Here is a 13359-nt window from a genome sequence, read left to right as displayed (position 1 = left end):
ATTTCAAGCGTGGATTTCTTTCCATAATGGTAAAGTAAGTCACACACCGATTGCATGGATGCTCGGAGCATCTGCCACTTATGTTAGTTTCAGAAGGTGTCGGAGGATTTCTGTTTGTCAAATTTCATGTTCGTTTGAATTTTACTCTCCTAAAATCGTGGTGGCGATCTCGTTAATTGAGACACAGTGCATTCCCTAATAACAATTTTAGAGGCTAGCAAGCGAGTGGTTGCTCTTTGACAAAGCAAAAAAACTATAAGAAACTCTTGACAAACAAGCGATTATTTTAATTGATGACTGTTTTCAACATGAAAGAGGTTAACACAAAGACAACTCATACTATCATGCTTCTCTAAAAAAAAGTGTAATTTCACATACTTGAAAATGCTTCCTGGGGCCATGTGCACGTGTCTGTCGGAGTTTTTAATGACAACAGTTCTCATAGTCATGTTGTATTGAAATGCTAGAGTATATCTATTGGAATTTTATGTCATTTTACTTTACTTTCTGATGCTCCTTAGTCAGTTTTGCTTACTCTCTTGCCCTTGGAAAACTCCAAGTGAAAACGAATTAATTTCAGACTTAAGATATAACCTTCTTGGCGAAGGCAATAATAGATTTTTTGTTATGAAAATCTACTACTAAGTAACTAAGGAGGGATTGACTTCTTACCCTGCACCAACATTACAAGTATACTTCGATAGATGATACCACTGAAACAACTGAGATGAGGTGATCTTCAACATTCAAATATATTCAAACGTTACAACTTACAGTGCATGTGTAGTCTACAGAAACGTGCAATTGCACTGATTGAATATTTCAAACAAGAACCTCTATCACTTATCATGGAAGCTCATCTGTGTTGATAGTAATCATTATATTACAATGATAAAGTTTATTACACAAAGGTATAGTACACGGATCAACTTTTCAACGACCCCTATAGATCAGGCTATACACATCAGGGCACTCCAGCCATCACTGAACAGAGACGGTGGACGTTATAAACTTCCCGGTACGTATGACCAATTGCTGACGTCACGTGTCCGCAAGATCACGTGTTTACCTGTAACTCGCGAGGTTGCGTTTTGCAGTGATTGGTCATCAGTATTGATCCTGAAGAAGGCGACAATGGTCGTTGAAAATTTGAACCGTGATACATGTGAGTTGGAAGAAAGTTTAGCATTGTACTAAGACTCTATCACTTCAAACAGTCGTTCACGTTGACCAGTTGAAAGCCGGAGTTTTCATACAGATAGTCCATGAGAAAGGCGGATATCATGTAGCTGTCTGGATGATCGCTGTCCAGACTGAGGATCCCTCCTTTCGAGATGCGCTCATAGAGGATACGGAGCGCCTTGGGTGTCCTCTCCACGTCTCTGTACCGGTAATAGTTGTCTTCCCTCAACAGCGTACCTGAAAGTACCACAGAGTCATGGATTTAGATTTCAGATGCAGACAAAGAAATTTTGAAAAAACTAAGGTAACATATTCAGAGTACGACGACAAAGCCTAAATGTTCTCTTAATTGCATGATTTGGTTTTATTTTCGATTTTCATTATTTTGATTTTTAGGTTATCTTATACTATGTTATGTTATGTTGTGTTACGTTATGCTGTGTTATGGTATGGCATGTTGTGTTTTGTCATGTTATGCTATACTGTTAACGTTACGTTACGTTACGACATGGTATGTTATGTTGTGATATGTTACGTTACGTTATATGCTAATTGTGTTATGTTGTAATTTGTTGTTACGTTACATTACGCTATGCTGTGTTCTGATATGTTACGGTATTCAACGCTATTGTTATGTTGTGGCAGATAGACGCATCATTGTTGCTGTAGCTTACATGTATTTATGACAAAGCAAACGTTACTATAGTTCTGACTTAGGTCGTGCGACCGTCGTACGATTTTGATGCCATAGGATTTTCAAGCAGGTCGTGACAGAATCAACGACTGACATGGATCCAAAACAGCATTTTGTGTTCCAAGACGGTTGAACTTTGCAGGAGATGTACATTTGTGTCCTCCAAATGCCCGAAGTTAGCGATCGTACGACGATCGCACGACTTTTGTGACCGCGCCCTTACCAAGGTTTGGCGGAAACTTGGTTGTCGGCTGAATGATCCTCAGTCCTCTGTTCTTCGCTGTATCTTTGACTCGATCCGACAGGCCGTCCGGATAGTAATAGGCTGGTCTCTGCCCCACTTCCTGCATCCGCTGTACGGTAGATACCAGACTCATCCGCATGACGTTGGCATTCTGTAGGACCCAATGGTCTGCGGGAAATGGCGCATTCTGTGGGCATAATTAAGAAAAAAAGACCATTGAAACTCACTCAGTGGTGTATCTGTATACTCGTTGTTTCTTGTCAGTGTTAATACAAAATACCCCCCTATTCAATCTGTTGGATATGCTAAGCGGAGATAACGTACAAGAAAAAAATCATAGATTTAGAAAATGATTTCTTTGCGCGAGGAGTGAAGGAGGCAATGTGCATCACCCTGAGACGGGGGGCGACATAGGCTTTCTGATACTTATGCAAAAGTGTTGTGTTCCTGACGTCACTGTTGGAGATAGAAGCCAAGAAGAGTCATTCATTCTGTGAGCAAGGTCGACAGAGAGTTTAAGAGTAAGTCCCTGTATCATTTATTCCAGTGTTGGACGTAAAGTGTGTTGTGAGTACATTATAGAGAATGTTAAAACATTTTTTTCTATAACGTACTCACAAGAAAATAAAGAACATACCTCTCGTATCCCTATCGTATATCTGTCTGCCCACTTGGTGATCAGGTCCGGATGCTCCTGCACGAAGTCCCCGTAGACGAAGAGAGTGACCGGCATGTTGCTAGGGTGCGCTCGGATGGTCTCCACCAGCTTGTGGGCTGCCTTCCTGTTCATCCCGACCTGAACCGTGAGGGCAAGCCTAGCGGGAACACTAGGGGAACAGTTGGAGTAGACCACTCCAGCAGATCCAGTGGTGCCCTCTGGGATCTGTAAAGCGTTTTGGAAAAACTTGACCAATCAGAAGAAGCGATACACGGGAAATTGACCAATCAGAATGAGCTATATATATTCAGGCGGGGACGAGATCCAAAATAGCTAGCGCTGTTTTAAATTTCCTGTTCATCCCAACATGAACTATGAGGGCAAGCCTGGAGGGAACACTAGAAGAACAGTTAAAGTATACCACCAGGGGTGCCCTCTGGGATCTGCAATGATCGACAGTGGGTTATATTCAATTACCATATAGCAAGGCGACGTCGGCCAATCAGAAGGCTCTATTTTTCCCATGAACGACCTTGTCCGTTACGCGCAGTCGGTCGCTTCGTTCGGTCGTTATAGGAACTCACTGACCATGAATAAGGCACCGTATACACCTCAGGGTGGGTCATTATAATTAACAGGGCTAAATAAATGTGATAAATAATCATAACTCATGATAAGATGAACGGTTTAAAACAAATTGAGACAACTTGAACCCTTAATGTACTTACGTCAATCTTGTGAATGGATTCCATGTCCTGATATCTTTTGTGCTCCCCTGCCCAATCCAACATCACTATTCCGTGTGTTTTCATAGTATTCCTGAGTTCTTGTTTTCTTTGGGCTGACCATCCTGGAACAGGGGTCCAGCCGTGGAACTCGCCATAAAACCTGCAATGTTTGGATAAGTGTTTATTTATTTATTCATCTAAGTGTTGGAAATGTTGCCATCGTCATCTTGTTTGAAAACTGCATACATCACATATTATCATATGCAAGCCATGTCGACCAATCAGAAAAGCCCATTTCATTTGGGTTATGACGCAGTAACACATAGAATTGCTGCGAACCCGGTGTCAAATAACTTCGTGTCAAAAGAGTTTTGAAAATTTGAAAAACCGGACCCAATCAGAAGGAGCGATACACAGGATATTGACCAATCAGAATGAACGATCATACTTGAAGGTAGGGACTATCGATCCAAAATGGCGCCGCTGTTCGAACGCGTCATACGTGTAGGATTTTCGGTCACAAACAAAAACTGCTATTCATAAACGATATCGCTACGATCGGTCGTTCAGTCGGTGGTTATAAGAACCAACGTATCCATGGAATACGGCACCATATACACCTCAGGGCGGGTCATTAAACCTTAACTATTCTGTTAAACTGTTCATTAAAATAGCTCTGCTGTTGAATAGGCGAGTTGATGTATGTTATCATATGGCCAGATGGCCAATCAGGGGGTCCTATTTCGCTTCGCTCACTCGGTGGATTTATACAGTGGTTATAGCAAATGACCAGGCGTGATGACACCATATACACCTCGGGGTGGGTCATCAACCCTTAATTGTGACATGCATGGTTGATGAATTTGCTTGCTATTTTGATACTAGTGCTTTAAAATATCTATAGTTAAGTTGAGACAAGTTTTCTAGATGTCTTTCTAGTTTCTAGCATACACCAATATCAACAAAATACGCACTTGTCTATCCATTTGAAGGTCCCTTCTTTGATCATCTTCTCCAGAATTTCGTACTCAGCTCCCTCGACGTCAAGTTTGAAGATGACGTAATCTTCCAAGGCTAAACAAAAGAAGAGCAACATAATTAGCATGAAATCACATGTATACAAATTAGCATGAAATCACATATATGCAAGGTAGATGTTTCTGAAGCCTCAGATCAAGTGTTGTTTGTTTAAAAAAGATCGACGCTTTATAATTTTGTGTATAAATACGCGTCAACTATAAGCAAGCATTGGATGATATTTGCTATACATTTCAAGGTTGAATTTCAAAAATGATCTCAATAAAGTCAATCAGATACAGGAGTTAAAGCGGTTTTCAACCGTCAGGAGTGGCCGTTAGGGATACTCTTTCTCGCATTAAACGGACGATCGTGTTTTTGTATGAAAATGACTTAAGTCATGACCTTCAAGTCTATGACCTTGGTAAGTGTAGAAAAAAATATATGCCAATCGCCGTATTGGTTGTATTATCGTATTGACGCATGGCTTAAATGACATTATGTACCTGGACAACGTTTATTCATTCATTCACAAAGAATAGGGCTGAACAGAGAACGGTGAGCGTTATAAACTTCCTGGCACGTTTGATCAATCACTGACGTCACGTATCCGCAAGATCACGTGTCTGTAATTCTCGCGACGTTACGTTCTGAAGACAGTGATTGTACATAAGTATTGAAGCAGATCCTGAAGAAGCTAGGCGATAGTGGTCGTTGAGAATTTGAACCATCGTACTATGATTACTACCAGCACAGATGAGCCTTCATTATAATAAAGACTAGATCTTAAATGTGTATCGCTACATTCGATGCCTAAATATATTTGACAATATGTCATTTTAAACATACCGGTGTTTTCTTGTATCCACGTTGAAAGATCCACCATTGGTATGGTGTTCTTTACACCGAATCGGCGGCCGTGGATTTCGTCCTGCTTCTCTGCCTCGGAAGCGTAGATCGCCCCTCCTCCCCACTGCATGTCTTTTCCACCGACTTTTCCCTTGTCCGGTTTCCAGGCTGACTCGGCGTAGGCCGTGATATTTCCTGACAAGGGAATTCGTGCATTTAGTTCGTTGAAGAGATTCATTAGTCACGTATGTACACAGTTAATAGAATTTTCATCAATCAATGACTATTTTTTGAAAGATAAACTCACGTACCTCCAAATTTTTTATGGCTATCAGTCCACCTTGATCACAGAGTGACCAAGTTCTCGCGAGGAGGTGGGGTGAGGGAGGGCGAGGGGCGGAAGATCCACGCAAGTCTCGACCCAGTTCTCGCAATTCTCGCAACTCAGTGATCAAGGTGGACTGATAGCCATCGAAAATTTGGAGGTACACTGTACGTGAGTTTACCTTTCAAAATGTAGTCACTGATTGATGAAAATTCTATTAAAAGTGCATTTAGTTGTGTTCAATCATATTCCGGCAAATAATTTCATCAGGTTGGTAGAATATAGGATATAGGAGAATTATTTTTCACGACCAGAATGTACTTACTTTGCTTACGCTTCTTTGGGGGGAATATAAACTTGGCCACGTTTGGGATTGTGTTCTCGTTGCAAAAGCGCCACCTACATCGACTACATATAGCGACAAGGAGCAGAACTCCATGGAGACAGAAGCTATGAGGAAGGTGTCTGATAGACACCGAAACGTAAGCAAAGTGGGGATGTGTTGAGAGACTTCCGACGACAGCGAACTGAGGTCTTTGTCTCCAAGAAGTTCTGCTTCTCAGTGAGCGTTCTGTCTCGCCAATATAGGATTCTTCGATTGAAAATTTGATCCGTGTATACCTTTTTGTTGGAAGAAAGTTCATCCATCCTCCTAAGCTGGGACATCCAACAGCCAAACTGCCTGTGTGGATGTGCCCTGCTCTCTCAACCGTCACTTTAATAGTCCCGCCCTGCTTATAAATATTAATGAGGTTACTCTTATACATGCGTGACAGCTTTTGAAAACGGAAAGCCTATTCTCTGATTGGCTGACAGCTGGTTTGGGGGGGGGGGGGTCCACAGGAACTAAGAGTGACGGTTGAAAGAGCAGGGCACATCCAGACAGGCAGTTCGGCTGTTGGATGTCCCTGCGTAGGAGGATGAGTTTATCATAATACTATGATCACTACTAACCCAGATGAAATTTCATGATAAACTATGGAAAATCGTTAGTAGTGCCTTGACTGACCGTCTTCCCCAGCCACAGCGACCGGGCAGTGCAGGACGTGGTTGGAGTAGGACGCAAAGTAGGGTGCCAGTCTCACGTCCAGCTCAAACGAGTGGATAATGTAATCCTCTCCATCGGGGTAGGTCTCCCTGAATAACTGTGAAGACCAGCAAAATAAAAGTCTGTGTGTCTGTGAAGTGCCCTGGGAAACCAAACTCAAAGAAGCGGCGCAAACGAGAGTTACCAATATCCGCCTGCCTCGAGCGCCCCTGCAACTATACACCCGCCCCACTACCAGCTGGCCCTACTTTAAATATGCCGGTTCCCATGGCCCAACTATCCCTTGCTTCTCTGTGAGAGGCAAGCGATAGTTGAGTAGTCTCCAAGCAGACCCTATGGTGCCTTAGAGATAGTATCAAAGCTGGCAAAGGAGTATAGCCGGCCAAGGGAGTCAAACGGGCACCGGCTTAGCTATACTCATTTGCCAGCTTTGATACTATCTCTAAGGCACCGTAGGGTCTGCTTGGAGACTAGGTTTTCCCAGGGTATCTGTGAAGAAGATAACTCAAGAACGGCTGGATGGAATTTTTTGCAAAAATGCCACATAGATAAATGATAAATGATGTATCATGTGTTAGTTAGTTTAATGTGAACATCACTATGCATAAATTATGCAAATGAGTATTATTAGTTTGCATAAAATGTACTAGTATTTCATGGGGGTATGAGATCACCAAACTCTAGAAGGCCTTGTGTTGTTTTTGTAAAGAGTAACTATATATGGACCCTTACCTGTACGGTAGATGCAACATTGGCTCCGCAGTCGAGAAGTATTTTCCGTGGCCCATCCTCCTGTGGTATCTCTGGAGGCCTAAACAGAACAATAAAACGTTACTAGAGCTTTAATATCTTTTCTTCGTTTCTGTTCAATGAAGTTTAAAATAGATGCCTAAAAGACATCACATTACCCTTTTCACATATTTTTCACTGTAGTCACATTGCGTCGCATATTTCTTAGACAAGTCCGCCGAATAGTCATAGAACAATGCTTAACCACCGTCGCCTTCTTCGGGATCAATACTGATGACCAATCACTTCAAGAACGCGAACTCGCGAGAGTTACAGACACGTGCTCTTATCAACACGTGATCTTGCAGATACGTGACGTCAGAAATTGGTCAAACGTGCCATGAAGGACATACCACTCGTAGTGTTAGGTCGTCATGCAGTCAAGGTGTGATATTTAAAGGTAATTAACAACGATACAAGTCTACGTTATTACAACACAGTACTGTTTTGGCGACGCCTCAGGGGCGAGCCAAGTGGTATATTAATGTTTTACTTACCAGGGAGAATCGCCTAAGGACGAGCGAATAGGCGACACATCGTCGTTGATAGCTATAGCAGGAAGGGTATTGACGGTGGTGCCGAAGTTTTGCAACAAAGACAGGCTATATCCCAGAACAGCTCCAAACACGGCGAAGAGCACTTTGCCTGCCTTGTCACCAGTGGTCACCCCCATCCCACTGTTCTCTGTGTTTCCAACTTTCCAAAGGCTTTTGACTCACTTTAACTGAAAAATTGAAAACAAAAGGAAGTCATTCTCCTATGCGGAGACATCCAACGGCGCCAGCACGCCGCCTGTTGTTTGTGCTCTGCTATCTCAATCGTCACCATCCGTTCCTAAGCGCGTCGCAACAAACCAGCTGTCAGCCAATCAGAGAATAGGCATTTCAGTTTTCGAAAGGGATCTCGCATATAATCTCATTAATATTTATAAGCAGGGTGGTTAGGAACTGATGGTGACGGTTGATATAGGGCATCCGCCAGTCATGCAAATTGATGGTGGTCGAATGTAGTTCAGGGTCAAAAACTTGAAGATTCTCCAACTCTGACTCCGTGTGAATGTTTTCTACTCCGTTCAAAACTGAGCTACGTCGTGCTTCAGCCAACTTCGACGTTGTTTCATCATCATAGCGTTCACCCGTCCCCATTTCAGTAGGTTACAAGACGCGACGTAATTTGGCGAACTCACGCGTAGTTCACCCAACGAGCTTTAATACGACTTGTCTTTCAGCCTGAGGTACGGTCTGACTCAACTACTTCGTAAGTAACCATAGCCTGGCTAAAAACGCTCTCCTAGCCCAACAGTTTCCGCCCCCTCATTAAACCCAGCCAGTGAGAGATTTTGTAAACACGTCTAGTGCAAAATGTAACAACCCAAACTACGTATTTTCAGCCATACTGCGACAAAGTTGGACTACAACGTCTTTACCCCATCAATTTATACATAACATTGACACCGTAACGTTATTGTATTCTCCCCCAATACGCTAAACTGAGAACAAGACAAACATTCGAGAATATAGCCATTATAAAAGTCAGAAGAATTCCCTGAGGCTAAGGTTTGGTCGTTAACGTTACATATTTTCTACAATAATAGTTACGCATATGTGTGCGTGGTAACTTGCATGCTATGAAGCTTTTCAAACCCTGCTCACTCCGACAGAAGACAACCTTCATTTCTTCAACTAGAATCTACACAGTAAATATATTCCCAGCTGTGATACAAAATAGGCTACACACCCATACAAACACAAAGCAAACTGTTAAGTATTGAAAAGCGACCACCCAAAGCCAAACGACCCGTAACCACGTCCAGAGCCTTCAACCAATTGAAGTTGGACGATATACGAAGAAGAAGAAGAAGAAGAACGTTAGAGATCTTCAAGCTTGCAGCAATGACCTGCCCGTGTTACACCCTGTCTGTAATGCTGTCTAACCGGTTAACCTGTATATCTTCACTTGACTTCGCTTGAGGTAAAAATTCAACCACTAACGTGGGAAACGTATATGCTCATTGTGCAAATAACTGGAATGATGAAATGTAAATGCGCCATATTCCATAAAATGACTCTTAAACTAGTTTGCTCAAGAGGAGAGTGCTATTTTCTAAAAGACCACATGTCTTTATGTACACAAAATCGACTGGGCCGCTAGAAGAGTGATTCAATCGAGCTTAGAAAAGGGGATGGACTGTAACTAGTGTTGTTACATAGAAACGAGTAGGCTGTATCCTGTGTTCATGAACCTTCCAGTTAGCACCGTGACGGCAAACATCAAGCCCGTTTCTAAATGATGATAAAAAAACTTCTTTCCACGAACGGGTCCACCATGTACAACACAAGAGTGGAGATCGTGTAGCCTTATCATCCAACATGGCCGTTCGAACGTTCGAACGCCACTGTGATGTCACATGAAAACGATCTATTGTTAACGTTATCTATGTATTTCCGCTTTCAGTAGGCTATCATGAATTTTCCTATGTGACAAATTCTTCAATACCAATACAGCCGCCAAATGATAGTTGTCCACTGATTAGCCGCATGGTTTACGCTTGTAGCTAACCAACAGTCTGTTGGTCGGGAGCTATAATTAAATCGGGAGTAAACCTAATCTCCAAGCATCTCTTGTGTGGCATAAAACAGTATAAGCTGGGGAAGGAGTTTAGCCGGCAGAGCCATGCGTGGCCAAGTTACTCCTCTACAGGCTAAACTCCTTCCCCAGCTTATGATACTGTCTTATGCCACGCAAGATCTGCTTGGAGATTAGAGCAAACCAATAGTGGCCTGTGCTATCTATTGATAATTGATAATAGCCTTTATTGCACATTCATGCCCTATCGGGCTAAGTACAGGTATATAGATACAAAAGGTAGTAATGCAGTACACATGGTTTCTAAAACATGGATTCTAAAACTAATCTAATACATTTGTTGGACTTCTTCTCGTTTCTTAGTAATGTTGAATATGTAGCTTGAGATGTGTTTGTATAATGTCGTTCGATCAAACCTCATAAGAAAAATGAATTTTTCAACACTAGACAAAGATTCAAAGCGAGGGAACTTTCCTATAATATAGCTAAAAAGAATACTTCTATCATTACTATATAAACTACAATCTAATAAAAAGTGGGCTTCATCTTCGACCTTGTTCATGTTACAAAACTGACTACTCACCTGTACAGACAGGACAGGCGTAAACTACGGCGGTAACTCAGAGTAAGAATGAATTATTTGAGGTCGGTCGGCAGATTGTCTTGTCTTGTTGGTCTGATAGTGCCACAGTGATACAGCGTCCCACCGCTGTTAAACAGGTTTTTCTGGTCTTAGCTTAAGTATTGGAAGTCTTTGCTTGAATAGAAGCAGTGTTGTTTGTTACACAAATCCTGATTGTCTGCATCACAATCATCAGTTCAGCCAATGAGAGAATGGCATTCAGCGGTGTGACCAATAACATAGTGGCTACATGCCCGGTAAATATTTGTAATTTAACGTTTTTGTTATTCGTTTTGACGTAGGTGCTTGTATCTGCGTTGCATGCAATCGATTTTAGCGAGGACACAGGGTCACAAAGTTGATTCTTTCACATGCAAATTATCCAAGTATCACTGGTCTGGTGGCTGCCGCAAGGCACAGGATGGACAAATGGATTAAAGACCAAGCTTGTACATAAAACCACCCAATATCAATAAATTCGGCTAACGTAAACTACCAGCCCTCAGTCTGGTCCCAATCACCATGGTGTTCACATCAGTGGAGGCAGGCTAATACAGATTAGCAAGTATTGGAGTTACTCTTCAAAACTGTTTTGAAAAGCCAGTAGTCTTGAACAGATAAGGAATTGAAGTATGACTACACAAAATTCAACATAGCTTCACAAGTCAGCTTACAAAAATTATAAAGCATAGCTGGCTATGGTCTGCCTTGAAGTGTTTTGACCCAGATACAATTTGTACAGTCCTACACAGCCCACGTCTACACTAGTCTCTTTTGGAACACCAACTATAAGTATAACCACAAGCCATATTTACCTCCATGAAATGTCATGGAATGGAGGTTATATTTTCTGTTATGTGTCTCTGTCTGTGTAGATGATTACTCAAGAACGGCTGGATGGATTGGTTTCATACTTGTTGTGTTGGTGGGGTGTGATGAAAGCTCGAATCGATGAGATTTTGGGAGCCGTATCTGTCGTTATAATCGATGTAATAATATCAGAAATCACCCCTATATTTGAGATATATTGGTACAGGCATCGTGCTTTATGTGTTTGTTAATGGGCTTAGCTCCAAGTAGATGGTGAGGTGACAGCTGTTTAGCAGACGGGGTTGGCGCCAAGTATTCATCTTACAGTTGGTGTAGGGCTGTCAGAGGAAAGTGTGCGTCTCGTTTTTGTACCGTGTGAACAGCTGATGTTATGACATATTGGTGGAAAATCAAATCACCATCTGACTAAAGTTGGCCACATCCCTTCTTCTTTCTGAGTTTCCCAACTTCCTCCCACCACACAGCTCTGAGGCACATAGTCGAACCTCAATAATGCTGACAACCTTAGACATTTTTAATGCCAAACATCAAGCTTAAGGAACACCACGCTACCATATGCCGTCGACCTCTTAAACGCACATTACACAATTAAGTGTCACCTTTTGATAATTACTAATCAGATGGACATCCTCTGTGTCATTAAATAAATACACCACTACTTTCCCATAACATTTATATTATATAACCATTACTCTCAAATACAACCGACTATAAACATACATACCATCCACAAAAAAGCAATAAATATTTTATGGAGGTATGAGGTCCCCGAACTCTAGTACTAGGTATTAAAGCTATGGGGAAGACAGTTACAAGTTGCAAAATATACAGTACAGTATCTATCAATGATGTCATAACCTTACACATATGACGAAGAAGGCGACAGTGGTCGTTGTAAATATGATCCGTCGTGTATATACTTTTGTGACGGAAGAAAGTTTCAGTATTGTACTATGATTACTACCAACACAGAGGAGCTTCAATGATAAGCTTTCACCAAGCTAACTTTTGAGATCAGTTGAGCTGGCTTGAAGGGAATTTCTCACCGCTGAAAACACGCGTCCATGTAGCCATTTGTTGTTTTTTTGGCTCGGCACACTTATATGTACCCACTCGGAGTAGTACATGAATGAGACCATAAACACTGCAAACTCAATACAAGCCAGTGTGACAGCAATCTCGCACCCCCGCCCATCTGACCCCCCTCTAGCGATTTTGCCCCCCCCCCTCGGAAAACCCGGGTTTACATGACATTTGAGAAGTTACTTGGTACAAATCACAAACTGCAGATTCAGAATGATATAAGTACACGAGTTTGATGCATAACTCTAACCATAGTATTAATACTAACGCAATGATACGGTAATAATATATGTGAAATTGTTTCGGACTATAAGGGTTGGGTCCCTTGTTGCATATATTCCCTTGTTGTATATACTTGAGTCTCGACATAATATATACAATACTTCATTGTATTCACTTGTCCTCAAACAGCCTATACAGTACCTCCCAATATGAAGTCTCTACCATTTACCACAAAGAAGCATTACTAGTAAGTGTCTGTATCAATTATGCACCGGTGTGTTTACCTGTGTGTTTCTAAAGACTGGTACTAACTATATTAGTGTTCTTGTAGCATGTAGGAACAGGTATATTAACTTGCGAGTAGATAATGTTCATAATGGGAAACTAGTATTCACTTGTGCTTTTGTTAGCGCTTTGGAAATGTTTCCAGCACAAGAAAGAAGATACTGTGACAAATTGAAAACATATAGCTGACTTGTTC

The 13359-nt window shown here is 41.7% G+C and overlaps 1 protein-coding gene across 1 annotated transcript; it reads right to left on the bottom strand.

Annotated features, from left to right (window-relative positions):
* Positions 1 to 263: 263 nt before the first annotated feature.
* Positions 264 to 10889, bottom strand: LOC118405709. The gene is made up of 10 exons (XM_035805339.1): positions 10704 to 10889; positions 8032 to 8258; positions 7478 to 7556; positions 6707 to 6842; positions 5373 to 5567; positions 4481 to 4580; positions 3507 to 3666; positions 2758 to 3003; positions 2100 to 2307; positions 264 to 1419 (listed from the first exon to the last, which is right to left on the bottom strand). The coding sequence occupies exons 2-10, from the start codon at positions 8205 to 8207 to the stop codon at positions 1205 to 1207; spliced, it is 1515 nt and encodes a 504-aa protein (XP_035661232.1). The 5' UTR covers positions 8208 to 8258; positions 10704 to 10889; the 3' UTR covers positions 264 to 1204.
* Between the last annotated feature and the right edge of the window lie 2470 nt (positions 10890 to 13359).

This window comes from Branchiostoma floridae, chromosome 18 (genome assembly GCF_000003815.2).
Source record: "Branchiostoma floridae strain S238N-H82 chromosome 18, Bfl_VNyyK, whole genome shotgun sequence".
NCBI lineage: Eukaryota > Metazoa > Chordata > Leptocardii > Amphioxiformes > Branchiostomatidae > Branchiostoma > Branchiostoma floridae.
This window is presented reverse-complemented; position numbering and strand designations above follow the sequence as displayed.